Genomic DNA, 20784 nt, shown 5'->3' on the forward strand with positions numbered 1-20784 from the left:
CACCCTATGTACTGTATGTTCTCACACTAAATTATTTGTGAGATACAGTTCATTATTATGAGATGCAGAAAATATGAAGTCAAGTCTCACAAGAATGGATCCTTGTCAAGGAAGACGAGTGGTTGCACTTCCCGGATATTATCAGCATTGTTACAGATGATCCTAGCCAGACTGGTCTTGCGAATCTCGTGTAACTGTTCTGAAAATCAGAAAGCATATAATGGTATCAGGAAGAGTCAGTAAATAGGTCACAAATAAAAGTAAAACAGCTGTAATGGATGTAGTAGTTTTTTCTATGTGTTTCACTAGGTAGCAGCACAGTCAAGCTTCATGACAGTCTAGGTAGCAGATGCGCATACACATGTTCGGAGGATGGTTTCTGTAGTCAAAATAGCGACCTTTCTTGAGAGTATTCTACCGAAGAGCAGAGTTCTATTGTGCATTTTCTTTTTTTGTGAGCAAGAGGACTCAATGCAAAGCATATTCACAAAGAAATGTTTCCTGTTTACTGTGGGAAGTGTTTGTCAAGTAAAGCAGTTCACAACTGAGCTGAGAAATTCTCTCAAGGATGTTCAAAAGTCGCAGATGATGCCCAACCAGGTTACCCTGTTGAGATTGCCACAGAACGAACTGTGCAATGGGTGGAAGAGTTGATTTGAGCTGACAAGAGGATAGCGATAGACAGGGTAGCAACTGCACTAGGGTGTTCCCATGGTTTAGCATATAGCATAATGCATGATCATTTAAGTTTCAAAACGTGTGGGAATGGTGCCAGAGAACTGAAGGATTGGCAATAAATGAACTGAATGGGTCCGTCCTTTGCAACATCTCTTACAGTACGCAGATGAACAAGAAGATATGCTTAACAGGATTGTTACTGAGGACGAATCATGGGTGCATCGCTACCAACCTGAATCAAAGAATGCTTCAATGCAATAGAAACTTTCCAGTTCAACTTCAACCAAAAAGTTTAAGCTTACACCATGAACTGGGATTCTCAGGAAGTATGAGACTGTTAGCCCATTTTCAGAAGTGCAGTGAAAATGCGAATTCTGCATCTTACTGTGAAGTTCTGTTTAGGCTTCAGCATGCAATTGTCAGAAAACATCCAGGCCAACTGGCAAGTGGCTTCATCATGACAATGCCACGCCCCATACAACTTGAGCAACCCAGGACAGAATTCAAGAACTACAGTGGGAACTTCTTGAACATCCACCTTACAGCCCAGACTTGGCCCCTTAATAACCACCTTGGTGGGAAATATTTCACTGGCGATGAAGAGGTTGAAGTGGAAGTGTGGAAGTGCCTGAGACAACTATCAAAAAATTTCTATGCTGCGGGTTTCGACACACTGGTAAAGCAATGGGACAAATGTATCAATGTTGGTGGAGGATATGTTGAGAAATAAATGTTTTCTCCACGTTTGAATATCACATGTTTTACGTTTTATATCAATTTGTGACCTATTTACTAACTCTCCCTTCTATATAAGTAGCTGACGGTACATTGTAACGTAAGTTATTATGGTCACAATGTTGGACTAATATTAGTGCAGAATGATGAAAAGATAGGGCACAATATAATAATGTCCCCTTTGAAAGAGGAGTATATTTGTGCAGAATTTATTTCCATGCTCTTTATAAATAGGAGAATATCAGACTCAATCGAAATATGGTTTGCAACTAAACACGTTTCATCTATGATTACATATAAACTGAATAATTCCATGATTGAGCAAAAGCATCGCCGAAAATTTGATTGTCACTTTTATGGATCCTGAATGTTCATTACTGTATTCAGGCAAATCTGTTACTCATCTGTATCTTGAATTGGTTGAATGAAGCCCAAATCTTCACTTTATTGTTTTAATATTCATATTAATATTATCCCATGTCTAAGTCTTTGTAGTGGTCCCATCCCTTCAAATTTTTAGACATAAACTTCGTACAAACTTCTCATTTAAACCATGCTTACTGCATGCCCCATCTATTTGAACCTACTGTTTTGATCACCCTTATGTTACTTGATGAAGCGTTCTAATTTGGAAGCTCGATGTTATGCACTATGCCCATCATCCTATTATTTTCCCTCTCAGAGGTCTGAATAATCTCCTCAGCACGTTGTTCTACCTTCTTCTCTTAAATTGTAGTCTTTTGTGTATTTCTAATATCTACATTTTGGATATGAAGCAGGACAGGGAATTCTTTTCAACACTCATCCACGCTGACAATGGGGCCCACTCTCAAAATTCCTATTCAATAGGGCTCCTTCTCCAGAGGAAAAGTGACTTGTATGTGATAACCATTCACCTCCATCTAGTGCCAAGGTAAAAAAAGAATTCAGCTTTACCTACAGTCCCTGATGGGATATACTGGTGTGGTGTTCAGGAACAACATTTGTCAAGCATATGAGAAGATTTGAGCCAAGGACCACTGGTTTACCTTTGGAGAATGAGGATGGAGGCAGGTCATTCTCATACCAGTAGCGATCGCCCCGGCGCAAATAATGGAACTGTCGTCCTAGCAGACAGCCGAAAGTGGGTCCTATAACAGAGCCCTCGGTTGGCGTTTCTCCAAGAGCTCCAGTAAACAGGTCAATATCACTCACATTCCTACAGAAACATAAATATGAAATGTGCCATACAGTATATACCAGGGGAGTTTCATGCAACAGAATAAGGTAGTTACAATTTTATTAGATTTTCACTATCATTACCTCATTTAAATGAAAACATAACAATGTTCTTCTGGAGGGCTCTTGCTAATTACAGTTTCATATTTACTTTCTGAAGGCTTTATTTCACCCAACTTCTCCTACATTTTCACATCTGCTTAGGAGATAGGACCTTCTACTTGACAATGACTTTGAAATTAGACTTAATGTCTTGTAAAAAAATATGGGTAAGACTAAGTTATGTTTAGTTAACAGAAGCACCTGTATACTTTACGGAATGATGACACGACGTGAAGTGACATTACATCAGTAAGCTCCTGGAAGCTGGTCACAGATGGCAGGCCACAGAACAGTCTCCAGTGTATGTATCCAGGCAACCCATGGTCCCTGCCATGCTGTATAATCTGGGCAGCAAGGTCCAGTCCATTGCCTGTGTTAACCAGTTACAGAAACTGTGTGTGCTTTACTCCACTTCCCATGTGTCTTCATGGTGTGATGCTTAGGTTCAGGGACAATTTTGCCTTCATATTATTTCAGGGAACAGAGTACTTGAGAAGCTAATAGATGCTCAGTTGGTTAAGAAATTCCCACATTTATGGAACTCAAAATTCAATTGCCATGTTCACAATAGGCCATGATTGGTTTCCTTCTTGAAACAGATGAATTCAAATCACATTCAAAGTAAATGCTGTCTTACTTTGTGTTTTTCCAACCAAAATATTATAGACATTTCTAATCTGCCACATTTATGCTACATTTCCTGTCCATTTCACCTTTTATGATTTGATCACCCTAACAATACTTGGTGAAGATCAGATAGAAAGTATGAAAATTCTTATCACACAAATTTCTAAACCCTTCTGTCATACTTTTCGGTACCAGGACTATGAAAATGACCACTTAACTTGATCTAATGCAAGATAGTGGAATGCATGGACCTTTACATGTATGTTCCCTGTACAACTTCATGATATATTGTTGTGTCACTTTCTTTATAGTAATAATTATCTATAGTTAACAGAACCACTGGACAGAGCAAATTTAAATAAAAAATTGACAAACTTCAGAAACCCACAGTTACCTGGGAATTTAAGGTAACAGCATTTGAGCAACTGGATAAAGTATGCATGGATGGGAACAGAAATGGTGACTCACGGTAGAGGAAAATCAAGGAAAATTTACAAATATCAGCTGAAAAATGTTCTAGGTTTTGAAGAATAAAATAAAGGACGGTCATGTTTTGATGATGAATGTAAAGAAAAGACCACTATCAGAAAAAGATAGAAATAAAATGCTTGATAGAACAGCCAACAGAATATTGGAAGAATATAGGATAGCCAGAAATAAATCAAAGAATATGTGCCCTAGGAAAAAGAAAAAATGTTTCAGGAAAACATACTGCAATGTATTCGGGATAAATTTGGAATAAACGAAAGAAGAAGTGCTATGAAAACATTTGTAACATTAAACATGCTTTCCAACTGAGGACGAACATGAGCCAAGACAAGTTGGGAATTTTAGTCACTGGTAACATAGAGATACTAACCAGATGAAAAGATTGTTTTGAAGAACACCTGAACTCTAATGTAACTAGAAACTTAGAAGACAGTGGTAACATTTATTACTCCCCAGAACTAGAAATATTAGAACCAATAACTAAGATGGTGTATTATGTGATCAAAAACCTTAAAAACAGAGGAGCCCCAGGTAAAGGTGGCATTAGTGACGATTTGATTAAGAGTGGAGGGCAGAGACTGTGGAAAGAATTTTATGAGTTAATCCAGACAATCTGGAACACTGAACACTTTCCTGAAGATTTGAGAACAGCCATTATCTGTCTTACACACAAGAAGGGTAGCAAGTTAATATGCAACAACTACAGAGGCATGTCCCTTCTAAATGTCACCTGTAAGGATTTCACCGCCATCCTTGCCAATTATATTAAACCCTTTGCTGAGAACTTACTATGTGAATACCAATGTGGCTTTCACAAAGGACACTCCACAATGGAACATATCTTCACAATACAGCAAATCCTGGAAGAATGTTACGAGCAAAATATAAATATCCACCAGCTCTATATAGACTTCAGACAAGTTTTCAGTAGTATTACAAGACAGTTTATTTAAGAGGTCATGGCTAAATTCTAAATTCCATTTAAATAATTAGTCTCAGTAATATGCCCTTGAAAAGACATGCAACAATGTTAAAATTCAAAACAAATTCTCAGCCAGTTTTATGACTAATACAGGCATGAGACAGTGCCCTTTTTAACATTCCCTAGGAAATAGTTCTTAGGGAAATACATGTGAACCCAGGCAGCAAAATTTTCAATAGAACGTGGCAGATACTGGCATATGTGGATGACATTGCCATCCTAACCACCAGTACAAATACTTTAAATGAAGTCCTTGAACAAATGCAGGCAACATCTTCTTCTACTGGGTTAATAATCAATACTGAGAAAATCAAGTACATGCAAGGTTATGGAAGAAGTGGAATGATGATAAAGTGCTTTGCAATAGGTGAGAAGAAGAGGTCTCGTCTTTCAAATATCTCGGCTCTCTCATAATGGGTAACAATGACTTTGCTGTAGATATAACAAAAAACTGCTGGAGGCAACAGATGTTTCTATACCCTTGGAAGCATCCTCAGAGCAAGATATATATCCAGGAAAATCAAAACGAATATGTATAACACATCTATTCTCCCTGCTGTCCTTTCTGGTAGTGAAACCTGGACACTTACAGAGAGATCAACAGCAGCTCTCATGTCCAGGGAAAGGAAAATTTTAGGAAGTATATATAGCGTTGTAAACATTAATAGCACATGGCAAATAAGATCTAATGGGGAATTAGGAAATCTATATAATAGAGCAGACATTATGGCTGAGATCAAATCTAGAAGAATAGAATGGCCAGGACATGTTTTGAGAATGGAGAGCAGCAGGGTACCACAGTAAAATTCTGGATGGCAGACCTGAGGGGAAAAGTAGCACTGGGAGACAGAGACTAAGATGGCTGGATGATGCTTTCAATTATTTACAAAATATGGGAGTAAGGCAATGCAGAAAGAAGGCTAAAGATAGACAAGAGTGGACAGGAATAGTGAGGGAGGCAAGGTTAAACTTAAAAGCACCATATAGCCAAAGTAAAAGAAGAAGGGCTATGTACCTTCATTAGAGTCTTGAAACATGTGGTTTGTCATGACTTCATTAATGAATTCATCCTCTCTCTGTGCAGGTGCATGCAGCAACCTTTGCAGCACTTTATCCAGTCCACCTGGCTCATACAGTTGGAATGGAGCATAGAATGTCGACATGATGGTCTTGTCAGTCGAAATGCGACCTGCCTGTAATAATACATTGTGAGATTTGACTAAGTAGGGTCTAGGGGCAGTAGTCAATTTTTAAGTGCAAAACATTATGTTTAATTGAATAGTAATGAACGTAGAGGCCCAGAAGTGCTATGATCTTTTGATAATACCCATAATGATGGTGAACAGATGGAATATCTTGTTTTGTATAGGATGTATATAACATGAATATAATAACCTTAAGGCCAAACGAATGTTTTCACCTTGAAATTTTAGGAGACATATGAATTTTCCTAAAGGTATGCAATTGGACACATTACCAGCACCCCTGAAGGCGATATGGCCAAGGGATGCTTAAAACGTTGCCAGCCAACACTGTTTTAATTTACTGAAATAATTAATCTTTTTTTTTTCTTTGGCACTATAGCCCCAGTGGGCCTAGGCCTACCTCCATGAACTTCTCCGTTCACTTCGGTTTTTCTAGATCTTACACATTCGGTAGGACTCCTTGGGCAGGTGATCAGCTTGTCGCAAGGCCTCTACCTGTACACAAACACAGAAAAACGCACACACACAAACTAAACATCCATACCCTGAGTGGGATTCAAACCCACGACCCTGGTCTCTGAGCGAGCGAAGACAGTACATGCCTTAGACCGCACAGCTACCATGACCGACAATTAATCTTTTACTGTACAGATTTACCACAATTTGTTTTTAGCCAAATATCCTCTCAGTCCTTCTTGGATCTGGTTGACAACTAAGTTACTCTCACAGCCCTGACTGCATTCTACAGTTCCTATTCCTGCCAGTTATCTTATGAATTTTTCTTCTTGCATTTGTCCATTCTCTAAAACATAGATAATCAGTTTTTTCTCCAAATTCTCACTAATTTGTAAGGCATTGGTCTCATATGTACTGGGGGTTACATGGCCAAGGTATAATCTATAATCTTCAATTAATCTGTTTTTCTTTGCACAAGTGCACGGCCCCAAATTCATGACAATTGTTCCTACAAAACGGAAAGAAGAATAAATCTTCATTTCAATGGTATGCATGCAATTGAAAGCATGAATAATAATATTACTGGAAACTTACCACTATGAAATTACATCAGCCACTTTCGCACATAAAAACTTACTTTGCTGCTGTGATATTTGTTGCTGGGTTGTGTTCAATAAGCATTTGTTTTCATGAACATATGCAGTGCAATCTTCCTGAGGTGTAGCACATGCAATATGCCATCAGACTTTCCAAAGCGGCTTGTAGAGGTATTCTGGTTATATTACCCTCATTTACTACATTAAACTTTTATGTATTGTAGCCAATGTATTTTCACACTAACTCCTCATTTTGAGATTTGAAATTGAGAAGCTATTTCAAGGAAATAGCGGCTCCGGTCTAGAAAACCGAAATTAACGGCCATGGGGATTTGTTGCGCTGACCATGTGACACCCTCTATCTACTAAAGCTGGCACTAACTTCGCCGACAAGCGGTCATTATAGTTCGCGTGCAGACTAAAACCACAGGTTTTTTTTTTTTTGTATCTTTGAGCTGTCCAAAGAGATTATAGTCTGAAGGGGCGAGATCTGGGCTGTAGGCAGGGTGTTCCAGCACCGCGAAACCCAAATGGTTAATGGTTTAAACGGTCTGGCCGGCAATGTGTGGGCATGCATTGTCATGCAACAACAACACTTTCTTCGACAATAGGCCTCGGCATTTGGTGCGAATTGCTGGCTTCAGATTGTTGACCAGCAAATCACTGTATCTTGCACTGTTGATCATACACCCTTTTTCCATGTAGTCTTCCAATATAAGCCCTTTTGAGTCCCAAAAAACGGTTAGCATCTCCATTCCCGTGGAAAATTGAGTCTTGAATTTCTTCTTCGTTGTCAATACTGGGTGTTTCCAAGCCATACTTTGGCTTTTGGATTCTGGCTCATAGTGATGGACCCACCGATGAATTTCAGCCCCTAACACACTTTCCAACCAGAGAAATCGGATCACTGTTCTTTGTTCCTCCTTGGTGCACACTGCTAGGGGAGTGGCCATGTTTACACTGTCATAGTATCAAGGAAAATGATGTGATCAAGGTTAAACTTTGATCACATGACCACAGTAGTACTAACTCTAAGCATGCATGCGCAGAAGGCAGTGTGACAAGCCTAAAGACGTGTTATGGTGAAAGTGCAGATAATTTCTGACTTTCTCCCGTAGTATCTTAGCATACTAATAGACCCACTGGGCCTAAATAATATTCTATTCCATTAACAACCTAGTTACTGCCCCAACCATCTGTAACTAATTTCGGGATGCATTAGTACCCATCTGTAGATTCATCTGAAGAAGAAATCCCTTACTGTCATTGAACCAGTAGGGTCATCTTTGACATAAGAAGAGTCTGCAACTCAACACAAGGTCACCTACCCATAGGTAATTCTAACGTAGACTCAAGAAGAAGGGACTCACATTGTCAAACATGTTGAGGCTCTTTGGTATGAGAGATGCAACAAACCACATTGCAGCTGCTGCCACACTGTTAGCGATACCAGAATTCACATTGATGTCATATCCTGTAAAATGGCCCGAGGCTTGAGGCTGCAAACCATACTGGTCCATTGTGTTCTGCAAATACATATGCAAAAGTTTTTCTTAACCTGAACACATGTTACAATCTATGGATTTCAAAAACACACATCATCATTAACATTTGTCTGTCCTCCATCCCCTCTATTTCTCCACCATTTCTTAAAAATTTTCTTGACTTATACAGATATCAGATACTGAAGTATTAATCTTAAATAAATTTAACCAGTTTTAATGCCGTATGAACAAAAATATCTTTTCACAGGCCATTATTCTATTAATGAAGCAGCCATATTAGTCCAGTGTGTCACAGTGTTAACTGTATTCAAATTCACTGAACACCAACCAAGTACAGATGAGATAAGGTTCACGTTAAAAATTATATTTAGACTGTTTAATGTAATGTACATATTAAAAACTCAGTCTAATATAGGGACTTTTTGTTGTATTTGTTACTGAAAACTTTCTTCAGGAAACCGTCCTCCAGGGGTGTCATACTGTTGGGTTTAAGACTCTCACAGTGTGACTATGATGTGTAATGTACTCATATATTGGGATGTAATGCTTTGTAGTTTGGTAATAGTTCACTGACGTTTTGGAGGAACATAATGATTCCAACTTCAGGTTCAAAGAGTAAGCCAAGCAAGCAGCCAGCAGGAATAAGGTGGCATGAAAAGTTGCTTGCTTCTTGCTGATTATATTGCTGAACTTCTACAGGACTGCACAGCATTATATTCAAGAAGATATTACTCATAGTGTCATAAGATTCTTGACCTTAACAAAACTACTGATTATATGAGATACGTTAGAAGTTTCAGAATTCTCTATTATGGTATTACGTCTGTGTCGTGTCTGTCACTCACAATAACTTCTGAACCAATTAATGTATTTTTATTTAACTTGATATGAGCATCACCCCTTTGGAATTTTAATGCCCTACCACCAATCACTTCAATGTCACATGACTTAATATTGACCGTGAGTCTTGAAATACTGTGTGGCACTTATTCCTATGTTTAATTATGACCCACAACATGAAACCATATATGAGAGTGCATTTAGAATTTTTGGTACAGAGGTGTCTGGTTATTCATCCCTACAGCGCATGTGCATGTGACTAACTATGAATTTATACCTATACGACACCCCCGAGAATGGCCTAGACAGTCTGAATTTGTTGGGTATCAAATGAAGTTAATAAAGTGTCTATAGGCCTACTAAACCGAGTTATTTAAAATCGTACTCACCTCCAGCTAATACCGAGGTCAAGGAAACATGGATCTGTACATCCACTCCCCCATACATCTTCATGGCGCAAGTGCTTGATTAGAGAAGTACAGGCACAAATTCACCTTTTACTTCATTTAATAATTGTACTGCACTAGTAGGCCTAAATGTAACTAAAATCATTACAGGACGTAACAGTAGAAATCTAAATCCTAAATAGGGGTCGTGTTGTTTACACCCCCATCCTGTACCGAGTTGCCAGCATTAGTACAATAAAATTACAACTGCTAGTACATATTAACCGAAGTGAACGGAGAAGTTCATGGAGGTAGGCCTAGACCCACTGGGGCTGTAGTGCCAAGTCCTACATAGCAACAAATTATAGAACGATTAATGAATAATAAACTGAAAAGGATTTCGAAGAAAATGGTCCTGGCTTAATTTAAGATAATATCCCACAATCTGTCTGAAGATACTGAGGAAAACCGCGAGCCTCAGGCGGGATAACCGGTCTCCAGGCCGAGGTTTGGATCCAGGGCCGCCGGATCTGCAAAAAGGAGGGGCTCACCACTGGACTGCGAGAGTCGTTCTTTTTCCACTGAAGCAGACCAAAAATAACTTCACTTCCTGGCTTCTCCTCAGGCAGTATGTCTATTATCTTGAAATATATCGCATTTTCCTGTGTTTGTTTGTTTACAGATTCCCCCCCCCCTTTTACAGTTTTACTTTTCAGATTTCATCTCAGAATGGAACCTGCAGGAACCCACCTGACCCAGCACGACGGGCAGGAACTCTGTGTACGTGATGTGCTGTACCTCTGCCGCTACAATGCGTCGTGCCTCCTGGAACAGCGTCTCATCTCCCCAGTGAGGGTTGAGACGTTGAAGGGCGGTGGCCAGGCGGTTATGTTCTCGCATCCACAGCGTGTGCAGCGTGGCCAGCCCCACGTGTTCGTTCACACGAACGTCTCCCGCCTTGAAGCACCTGAAAACAAGTCCGCACATAGCCCCGGGTTCTGACGAAAGGCAGGCAGGACACGAAGGGATGGGAGCGGAGAAAAGGATACACAACTTTAGACGGCAATCTGAAAGGGCGGATATCACTTGGGAAACTTGCGCATAGGTGAGAAAGCAGTCACTCACTCACTCACTCACTCACTCACTCTTAGAGCTGAGTCCTTCTTGAGAAGCCGCCAATTGTGCAGCTACTCAAGAACTTCCCCCATCCTACCTCAACCCGAAGGTTTATTACCGTGTTCTTAAGGGCAATCCACTGGTCCCTGTCCTGAGCCAGATCAATCCAATCCATCCCATCCCATCCTACCTCTCTATGATCCATTTTAATATTGTCCACCCACCTACGTCTTCGTCTTCCCAGTGCTCTACTCGTATTTCCATCTGGCTTTCCCACCAATATCCTATATGCGTTCTTCTTATTCTTCTCCTCCTCTTCCTCTTCCTCCCCCCATTCGTGTTACATGCCCTGCCCATCTCATACTACTTGACTCGATCATTATGTGAAAGAAGTGAAGAGTTAAATGTTGCCTCCCCGTTATATATTGATTTACCGCATTTTGTGCAGAGAACAAGGTGAGGCGACCTGTAGTAGTGCGCTTATAATGTGCTGAATCTCTTCTCGAATATCTTATTTCGAAATTAATATTTATGAGTGTCTTCGATAGACATTTAATTTTTAACACTATTACATTTTTTCATTTGTAGTATTTGATGAAAACTTTAAAAAGATTATGAGAGGAATGTTCCCACAGAGATATTGGGTTTTCGGACTTTATCCATCGTCCTGGTTTTAAGATAACTAATAAAAACACGTTTCGGAAACTGGATCTGTTTCCGTCCTCAGGTGAGGAAAAACATCTATTCTGTCCGAAAAAACTAATATCTCTGTGTGTTATACACCATCGTCAGAATCCTATAGTAACTACATGAAAAAAGGTCTCAGAATATTTGCGAGTGAAAGAATACAGTAGCTAGAACACCAGGAAAAAACACATAAATTTAATTTTCTGTTCCAGAAATTACTTAAAATAAACCCAGCCAATTTTCAACAATGCCAATTAATAGAGAGGTTTCGGGTGGAGGAACAGTGTTTAGACAACACGCACAACAGCCATGTCAGACAACTTGTCGCTAAAGCACGGCGTTTGACATACAGAGTCAATTATGAAGGGTGATAAATTTTGCCCTGAAGGGCCGAATGAGAAGTTCCATTTGTTTTTCTGTCCCGGAAAGAAATCATATTATGCCATTTTGTTGTACTTTTTATGTACTTTGAAACCTTCAGAAACTGATTATTATCCAGTTTTCCGTATATGATTCACTGTCAGCACGCACCAAACTAACGCGAGTCTAAACTAGTCTTCGTGACTCTACATTAAGCACAAAACACTAGAACCCCGTCATTCTCCTCACGCGTACCACCATACACGTGATGCACGTAATATGCATTTTATGTGCAAGTTTTGTCTGGAATTTTTCTTATTGTCATTATGAAATTTCGGGATACCATAATAACAGAGTGACAAAGTTAACAATTTTCCTGAACATAAGTTATGTAGGAGGTCAAGAACGAGCGAGCAGACTTTCTTCCAGTGTATCGTGTGTATTCGCTGAGTATTAATGGTATTTTATACGGATGCATGAAATGCAGTATACTATATGAAAAGGAGGATTAATCATTGACTATTTTCAGGTGTTATTCGTGACAGATGGCGTTAAAACTCGGCCTCGAACTATCATATTCTAACACGCTGGACTGGAAAGGAATGTGGGTTAAATCTGGGGGGAGCTTATGTAACATTTGACGAGATTTCACATTAATTTTCATGGAGTGTTATACAAATCTCTGTGAATTGTTGACTGCGGAATATTGTTGCTCCAGCATCAAAAGATAGCGTTTCTAGAATCCAGTTAGACTCAATCGCATGTGATATTGTTCGCGTCGAGTTAATTGTTAATCATCGGTTATTAGAGGGGGCATGCGGTAGCGTAGTTGGTTGAGGCACTAAGCTACAAGTCGGAAGGTCGCCGGTTCAAGTCCCGATGAGGTCACCGGATTTTTTTCAATTGACCTAATCCTTCCAGCCGCACTATAGCCCTGGGGTCGACTGAGCCTCTAACATAAATGAGTAGCAGGAATATTCTTGGAATATTCTTGGGGGTAAAGGGCGGTCGGGGCGTAGGGCTGATAACCTTGACGCCATCTATGAGCCGATTGTCTAGAAAATGTGGGAGCCTCAACATCTCACAACCCTATGGGCCTCCACGGCCTGGTACAGGCATACCTTTACTTTACTTGTACTTTACATGGGTTATGAGATTGCAAGGACCGCTATACATTGTATTCATTTCAAATGCGTGACGATGAGTCTGAACATTCGTAGGCGAAAAATATCCGTAGAAAGAAACGAGAACGTGAGCCTCTAAGGGAGCTCGAAGGTTTGTCTGCCTCTTACCTGTTGGTGCCGTTGAGCCGGCAGTCAGCACTGTTATCGCCAGCAGGGAGCAGTTGCTTCCCCCCGTAACCAGTCTGTGTCTTCATCCGACCTCCATCGAATGTTCGCAGCACATTTGCTTCTTCTCTGGAACTTCCGTACACCATTGATGCATCCAGAAATGATGTCACTTGGTTCAATTGCTCTCTGGGTCCTGGAATACATGGAGAATGCAACTAAATGTCTCTTCAATTACTCTATATGAACTTATAGATGTCATGTATGCATGTTAGTCGTTATTCTATTAGCTCTTGTGGACGTGTTTTTGTGTAAAACTATTTGTACTTTAATAACTTAATTGCTACTTGAAATTGAATGCACTGCAGGCAGCAGACACTGAATTCATCTTCTTAATCTTGCCTGGCAGATCAGGTCTTCTAGTTTGTTCCCACGTCAGAACTAATCCGATACCAGTAATTATAAAACTTAGAGACAGTTGAAGGCCGCGCCATAGCTCAAGCGGTTAGTCGCTGGCTTCCCACCGCGGCGGCCCGGGTTAGATCCCGGGGCTGGTCAAGTGGGATTTGTGGTGGACAAAGTGGCGCTGGGGCAGGTTTTCTCCGAGTACTTCGGTTTCCCCTGCCAATCTTTATTCCATCAATTGCTCCACAATCACCCTCACCTATCATCTGGGGCTGGTACAATAGGCCAGAAGTGGCCGCAGTACAAAGGACTTAGTCCCATCCCACTAGCAATAAAAAAACTATGAAACTTAGAGACAGTCGATAGGACTCCTAGCACGGAGGACCAGCCCGTCGCAAGGCCGCTACCTACACAGGAAAACAAATACCATGACATAGATTCATGCCTCTAGTGGGATTCGAACTTACGATCACACTGTTCGAGAGGAAGAAGACAGACTCCACGGCCGCTATGAACTGTTCTTCCTTGCCACTGGTTCAGGTCCCAGGAATGAAAATACGTGACATTACACATCTTTTCTTTTATTTATCGCGTAGCGCCGCAAGATGGAGCCGGGATAGGCTAGTCGGTTTAGCGACTGTCTACGGGCTGAACGACCGAGGGGCTTGGTTCGAGTTCCGGCAGGGTCAAGAATTTTCTCTTCTCCACGTCGTCCTTGCTGGCTCTGGGGCCCACCTAGCCTCATATCCAATGTGTACCGGGAGCTCTTTCTCCGGGGGTAAAGCTGCCAGGGCGTGAGGATGACCACTCACCTCCAGCTAGTGCCGAGGTCACGAAAATGTGAATCTATACATCCACTTCCCCATACGCCTTCATAACATAGCGCTTAGCTAGTTAAGCACAGCGTCAACTTTACTTCAGCACCGCAAGATAAGGCGAAATTTATATTTCACACTAATATTAATAAGCTTTCTTTTCTACGCCGGGAACTAGGCTAGGCTGTCTACGGATTCTATTTGTTTTCCTCAGTTCCTCCAGGCGAATATCGGAATAGTAACACGATTAACCCACGGCCAGTTCCTTCCACTTCATTCTTCATCAATCATTCTACTATTCCCCATTATGTGGACACTGACATTGACGTGGAATTAACCGCAAGAAAGGAGTTCTCTACAGTCTTCATCTGTTTCAGGTGGTAGTATTTACTTACCGTTGTTATGGCAACTGAACACTGCAGCATCGACTGGCAGCGAGATTGGAAATGAATAAATAGGAAGTTGCTGCAAGAGGTCTTGGTCAATTTTGAAATATATCAGGATTTGACTTGTGGGAAGGGAAAGCCACAATAAATCTCATTGTTGTTAGAAGATCTCCAGACAGAGTTTCAGATCTAGAGCCTCTAGAATAGGAAGCAGAGTTCTAACGGCTATAGCCACTGGCTTTGTATGATATCTCCAGAGTAACAGGAAGCCTTCTAGACATGTGCCAAGGCCTGAAGTGTAATTTGAGATAATTATCACCTTGAGGTTTTCAACGTCCTGGAATATCAGGCAATCTTCTAGAAATGTACTGAGACGTAACGTGTAACCTGAGCTACCTAGGGTGCAGCCTATCCGTGGGGCTGTTCCAGACCGAGCATACTCTTCACATTTCTCCCCGCTCTTTCCATGTATGGGATCATCCTCCGGCAGACGAATTGGGAAGCACTCCGGGTGGAAGTCGCTGAAGTTAACACTGCAGCACTTAAGGCGCCTCCCTTGGAATCCTGAAACACGACGATAACTGCCATGTTTCTTCCGTTGCGAGCCCTGACCTCGTCGCTGCGTCTCGTGACGTTATCTCGGTGGACAGAACATGAAGGTTCGTTTAGAATCACATGTTTTGAAGCATTATAACTGAACACAGACATCAAGGCAGACCAGTCCCTGGGAGCTGCCAAGGCTGGCTCGCAAATTACTGTCAAGATTATGAATATGCTCAGGAGTCTGAGTGTCAATTCAAAAAATAGTTTTAATGCAAGAAACTTATAATTGACATTCGTTAATATAAATTTCTTTATTACACAAGCATTCCATCACACGTGGTGTGCTGGGTGCGGTATCGATTCTGACAAGTGAAATGTTAGCTCAGCAAGTTGGTGAAGACATTTTCTTCTCGAGATCAGCAGTGGATGTGAATGAGTAGTAAGTAAATCCATAGATGGAGGCGAACCGGAAGATTTTAGATGGTAGGTAAGACAGACTGTGACAGCATAGACAGCGCTCAAGCTGACCTCATGGGGCAGTTGGCTCGAGAAGAAAACTACGGCGACGTTAGGCTGTGGTGGTGGCGGTGATGGCGGTGGCGGTGGTGGCGGTGGCAGTGGTGGCAGTGGTGGTGGTGGCAGTGGTGGCGGTGGCGGTGGTGATGATGATGGTGATGGTGGTGTTGAGTATTATAATAAGGAAGTAAATAGTAGCTTTGGCGATATAATTATTCACCCTTACTGGCGTAACATAGATGACCCCAGGAGCCACGAAGTTAAAGAGCTTCAACGGCTTCAGTAGTGGGACATGCATATTTTATCCGTTTCGCATTGTTGTGTGACGTCACTATGACCTGTTTCCTTTTTTGTTGTTTTCTGGTGAGGATTCATAAAGCTTCTCGTGGTGGGTAACACGACAGCTTTATCTTACCTAGAGGAGAGATCACACCCGGAGTGGAGCTGAAGCCCCGAGAAGAGGGGGGGGGTATAAACGAATCAGATGAATATGGAGTAAAAAGGAAGGTCTAAAGGCCTGAAGATATGAGACAAGCAAGAGAGATACGCAATGAATAAAAGTAAGGAAAGAAGATAAAGATGGATGTTAAAAACGTTCGGGAAATAAATGAGGAATAAAACACGTTAGTAAGACAAATAGGCACGGAATAAATGAAATGAGGGAATGAAGGGGATAGGTCGAGACAAGAGAGTGAAATAAATGAGAGAAGTAGAGCATTCTTGACGAAAATGTTAGAAAAGAGAAAGGGACACGAACTAATTGGAAACAATGGAGTAGAAACTGAGAAGAAATTTCGCAAGAAGAGGGCAAAATAAAAACGAGGTGTTGGTACCTGCCATCTGCGGTGTGTGCGCCATGTCATGGTAGATAAACTCGCCCCAGACCGCGGTTATGGCCATGAGGTGGGGGTGTGGGAGGTCCTCGTCCTTGTGTACGGCGAGAGAGACCTCGCGCGGGCTGGGCAGGGGGTTGTGGCCGCTACCGCGCGGCAGGCTCACCCCGTCACTGTACTGTGCGGGCAGAAACCGCAAGTAACGTGTGTTGGCCTTGCCCCAGTGCGGGTTCTGCACGTTGTTGCAGTAACCAGAGAAGGCGCGGTATTTGCGCGGCTGGCAGGGGAAGTCCACCTCCAGTGGGCAGTGGTCGCCCAGTGAGGTACCCCTCACATCCATCATCGGCAGGCCGAAGCTCACCTGGTCACGGGAAAGTTTGAACCTGGTAGACAATTTCATTCTTAATTAGCTGCGTGAATCTGCCATTGGGATTTCTCCAAGAAGTTTGTAGAAGTTGGCATGTATTCGGGAGCTGCCTCACTCGATTCTAGGACTTCAACATGATGAAGACAGTGGAGTATATTCACGACCATTTTACACTAATTCGTGATAGTGCCTTGAAGCAGATAGCGATCGACTCTTCCAAAATCCACCTTATCTGAAGGTAGGAGGCCTTCACTAAATTTGCCGGAAAATCCAGATTTTAAGCACATGGACCTACAATAGAGTCCACTTAGAGTCATGAATGGATAAACAGGCTGCAAAGAACGCCAATGGAGAATTTTGGTAACTGCATTATGCATTGTATCCTAGCTAAACGTGAGCCGGAATAGCTCAGTCGGTACAGCGACTGGCTACGGGCTGGACTACAAAGAGTTAGGAGTTCGAGTCCCGGTTTCGTCAAGAATTTTCTCTTCTCCATGTCGTCCAGACCGGGTCCGGGGTCCACCCAACCTCCTATACAATTGATACCGGCAGCTATTTCTCCGGGGGTAAAGCGGACGGGGCCTGAAGCTGACCACTACTCCAACTAGTCAAGAAATTTGGATCTGTACACCCACTCTTTCATACGCCTTCATGGTGTAGTGCTTAATTAGTTAAGCACAGGGACAACTTTACCTTTACTTTACCCTAGCTAAACTCGTAAACAATGAGGGGCCTCTCTTTGTATTCCTCACCGAATGTTGCTGAGGCGCTCAGACAAGAGACCGGAGAAGGGCAGAACACTTACCACGGAAGAGGGAGATAAGCATATAAATTGTTGTCGACAAACGCGGAAGGAAGAGCCCGAGCGGGGAGACATAGGTCTATATGGAAAGACAATATTAAACCGTAGGTCGTATATGGTAAGAAGGCGTGGGCTACATTCGTCTGGCTCAGGACAGAGACCAGTGGCGGGCTTTTGTGAACAATGTAACGAAATTTCTGGTTCCTTAAAGAGAAGTTTCTCCAGTAGCTCGGAAACTACGACATTTTCAAGAAAAACACTGAAGCATGGATTTTGACAACTGTACATTATTAACATACATCTGTTTATAAACTCTTTATAAGTTAACAGTGAGGACATTACACATTTATTAATTACAGGCCAATTTGATAAATTTAACAGCGTTGGAATCTAATCGTGTGTGCAAACACAACTAATTTAAGCCTCTACGATCATTACGTTGCAGTTCCTGTTAGTATTTTAAGAAAAGATAAAGTTAAAATTGTCCCTGTGCTTAATTAACTAAACGATACGCCATAAAGGCGTATGGAGGAGTGGAGATATATATCCACATTTTCTTGGGCTCTGAATTAGTTGGAGGTGAGTGGTCGGTTTCATGCCCCGGTCGCTTTAACCCCGAGGAAAGAGCGTTCGCTAACAATTGTATAGGAGGTTGGGTGGACCTCAGAACCGGTCTAGACGAGAAAATTTTTACTCTACCGGAACTCGAACTCCCACCCCTCTGTCGTCCAGCCCGTAGCCAGACGTTATACCGACTGCGTTATCGGGGACAGCGCAGCTGGTACAGCGACTGGCTACGGGCTGAACCACCGAGAATTCGGATTTCGATAGCGCATTCGGTATGGCGACTGGTTAGGGGTTGGACGACAGAGGGGTCGGAGTTCGAATCCCGGTAGAGTCAAGAATTATTCATTCTCAATGTCGTCCAGCCTGGCTTTGGGGCTCTGCGACTCCTGTGGGTACCGGAAACACTTTCCCCGGGGATAAAGCGGCCGGGGCGTGAAGCTGACCACTCACTTCTAACTAGTGCCGAGGTCAAGAAACGTGGAGCTATACATCCACTCACCCATGCGCCTTCATAGCGTAGTGCTTAGTTAGTTAAGAACAGGAACATTTTAAGGAAAGAACGAGTCAGAATTTCTCCACCGAATTCCTTGTCTCGGTCAGAATTTAAAATCTTTCACAATGTAAATTAAATTGAAATACTGAACACATGTCCATCATAAATTGCAAAAACTTACGCGTGCACGATATACTTTGTGGTTTCCTCAGATATGAGAGCTACATGACTCAGGTTCCTGGCGGAGGGTGACATGGAGTGTGACGCTGCCATGAACCACGCTGGGGTGCCTGGAGTCTGCATCACCCCTGAAAGCAAAAACATTAAGATGGTAAAATTCCAGGAGAAAGAAGTTTATTGGTTTGACCAGCTCTCTACGACAGTGGCGTATTTCGAAAGCTTATATATTTTTACATAATTTAATTTAAAGAGAGTAAGTATAAAGACACGAACCAAACTGGTTCTAGGTTCTGACAAAAGGTTCTTCAAACAGTACTTTGTAAATAGACTAATTACAATAATTTACAAATATTTTAGCAAATTCCTGCACATCTTAGTAGTTGTTACAGGATATAATATTTTATATCTATGACATTATAATAGTAGTTTCTGCATGTATTGATAATGTGTTTCTGAAGATGGCCGCTCCGGCCGAAACATGTAAAGGAAGAAAGATTAAAAACTCAACATACTGGACGGCGTTAATAATCTTATATACTAAATAAATACGTGTATATATTTCTAAGCAATGTGGGCATAGCTGAGGTTGAGGCCAGAACTTTTTTAATTCTGGCCTAATATGCCAACTGCTAGAATAGCTTAACATTTCGGAAGCTGCCTGTACTCCCATTTTCATGCGGTAGGTTTCACTATACTCATTATCACTCAATTAAGCTCTTTATTTATTTACGTGCTGAGCAGCAGAAGGCAAGCAGCTGGATGAGCTCCTGAACACGGAACAGCTACGTTTTGACGTGAGAAGATTTCGCCTTCAAATAAACCAAGGTAACTGTTAAAAACTGCTTTATTTCAGTGGCCACTAAACGTTTCGGTCCTCACGGGACCATCATATAGTAGCCACTGAAATAAACCAATTGCTAAGAGCTACCTTCACTCACTCACTCATGGAGCTGAGCCCTCCTTGAGAAGCTGCCAATTGTGCAGCTACTCAAGAAGGTCCCAGCATTATTATGGAACCTGAAGTTTCATTACCGTGTTCACAAGAGCCCTCCACTGGTCCCTATCTTGAGTCAGATCAATCCAATCCATACCATCCCATCCACCCACCTATGCCATAGTCGTTAAGATTTTCCTTGGTTTATTTAATTAAATATTTTTGTGTCAACTGCCGAAATTTTCCTCATAATTGTGATACAAAACAGGATGCATACAGCGAGTTACGTATATTCCGAGAAGGAACAGGAAGGCCGACTGTTTCGGAGTGACGACGCCTAATATGCATTATCAGAAAAATTAAATTTTCCGGTATATTATGATAGTGATACTCCACGCATTGAAAAAAATCTACTATGGAAAAGGGCTGCAAATTTTCTTTTTATGCGCCCAAGTTTATTGGAATCAGTAATCCTAACAGAGTTCCTAGCAACAGAAATATATTCAAATTTAGATTTTTTTTATTGCTAGTGGGGTGGGACTAAGTCTCTTGTACTGCGGCCATTTCTGGCCTATGGTACAGCCCCAGATGATAGGTGAGGGTGATTGTGGAGCAATTGCTGGAATGAAGATTGGCAGGGGAAACCGAAGTACTCGGAGAAATCCTGCCCCA

At 41.8% G+C, this 20784-nt stretch overlaps 1 protein-coding gene across 2 annotated transcripts in view; it reads right to left on the bottom strand.

Annotated features, from left to right (window-relative positions):
• The window catches only part of LOC111874511, a 100078-nt gene that overhangs the window by 23764 nt on the left and 55530 nt on the right, over positions 1-20784 (bottom strand). For both annotated transcript variants that reach the window (XM_023870072.2, XM_033755478.1), the window contains exons 3-12: positions 19180-19306; positions 16770-17152; positions 15274-15441; positions 13275-13467; positions 10570-10786; positions 8459-8614; positions 5847-6024; positions 2935-3103; positions 2442-2611; positions 91-199 (exon numbers count right to left, since the gene is read on the bottom strand). In XM_023870072.2, coding sequence (XP_023725840.1) covers positions 91-199; positions 2442-2611; positions 2935-3103; positions 5847-6024; positions 8459-8614; positions 10570-10786; positions 13275-13467; positions 15274-15441; positions 16770-17152; positions 19180-19306 — 1870 coding nt within the window. The remainder of the gene's footprint in view (positions 1-90; positions 200-2441; positions 2612-2934; positions 3104-5846; positions 6025-8458; positions 8615-10569; positions 10787-13274; positions 13468-15273; positions 15442-16769; positions 17153-19179; positions 19307-20784) is intronic.

Source organism: Cryptotermes secundus, unplaced genomic scaffold (assembly GCF_002891405.2).
Source record: "Cryptotermes secundus unplaced genomic scaffold, Csec_1.0 scaffold629, whole genome shotgun sequence".
NCBI lineage: Eukaryota > Metazoa > Arthropoda > Insecta > Blattodea > Kalotermitidae > Cryptotermes > Cryptotermes secundus.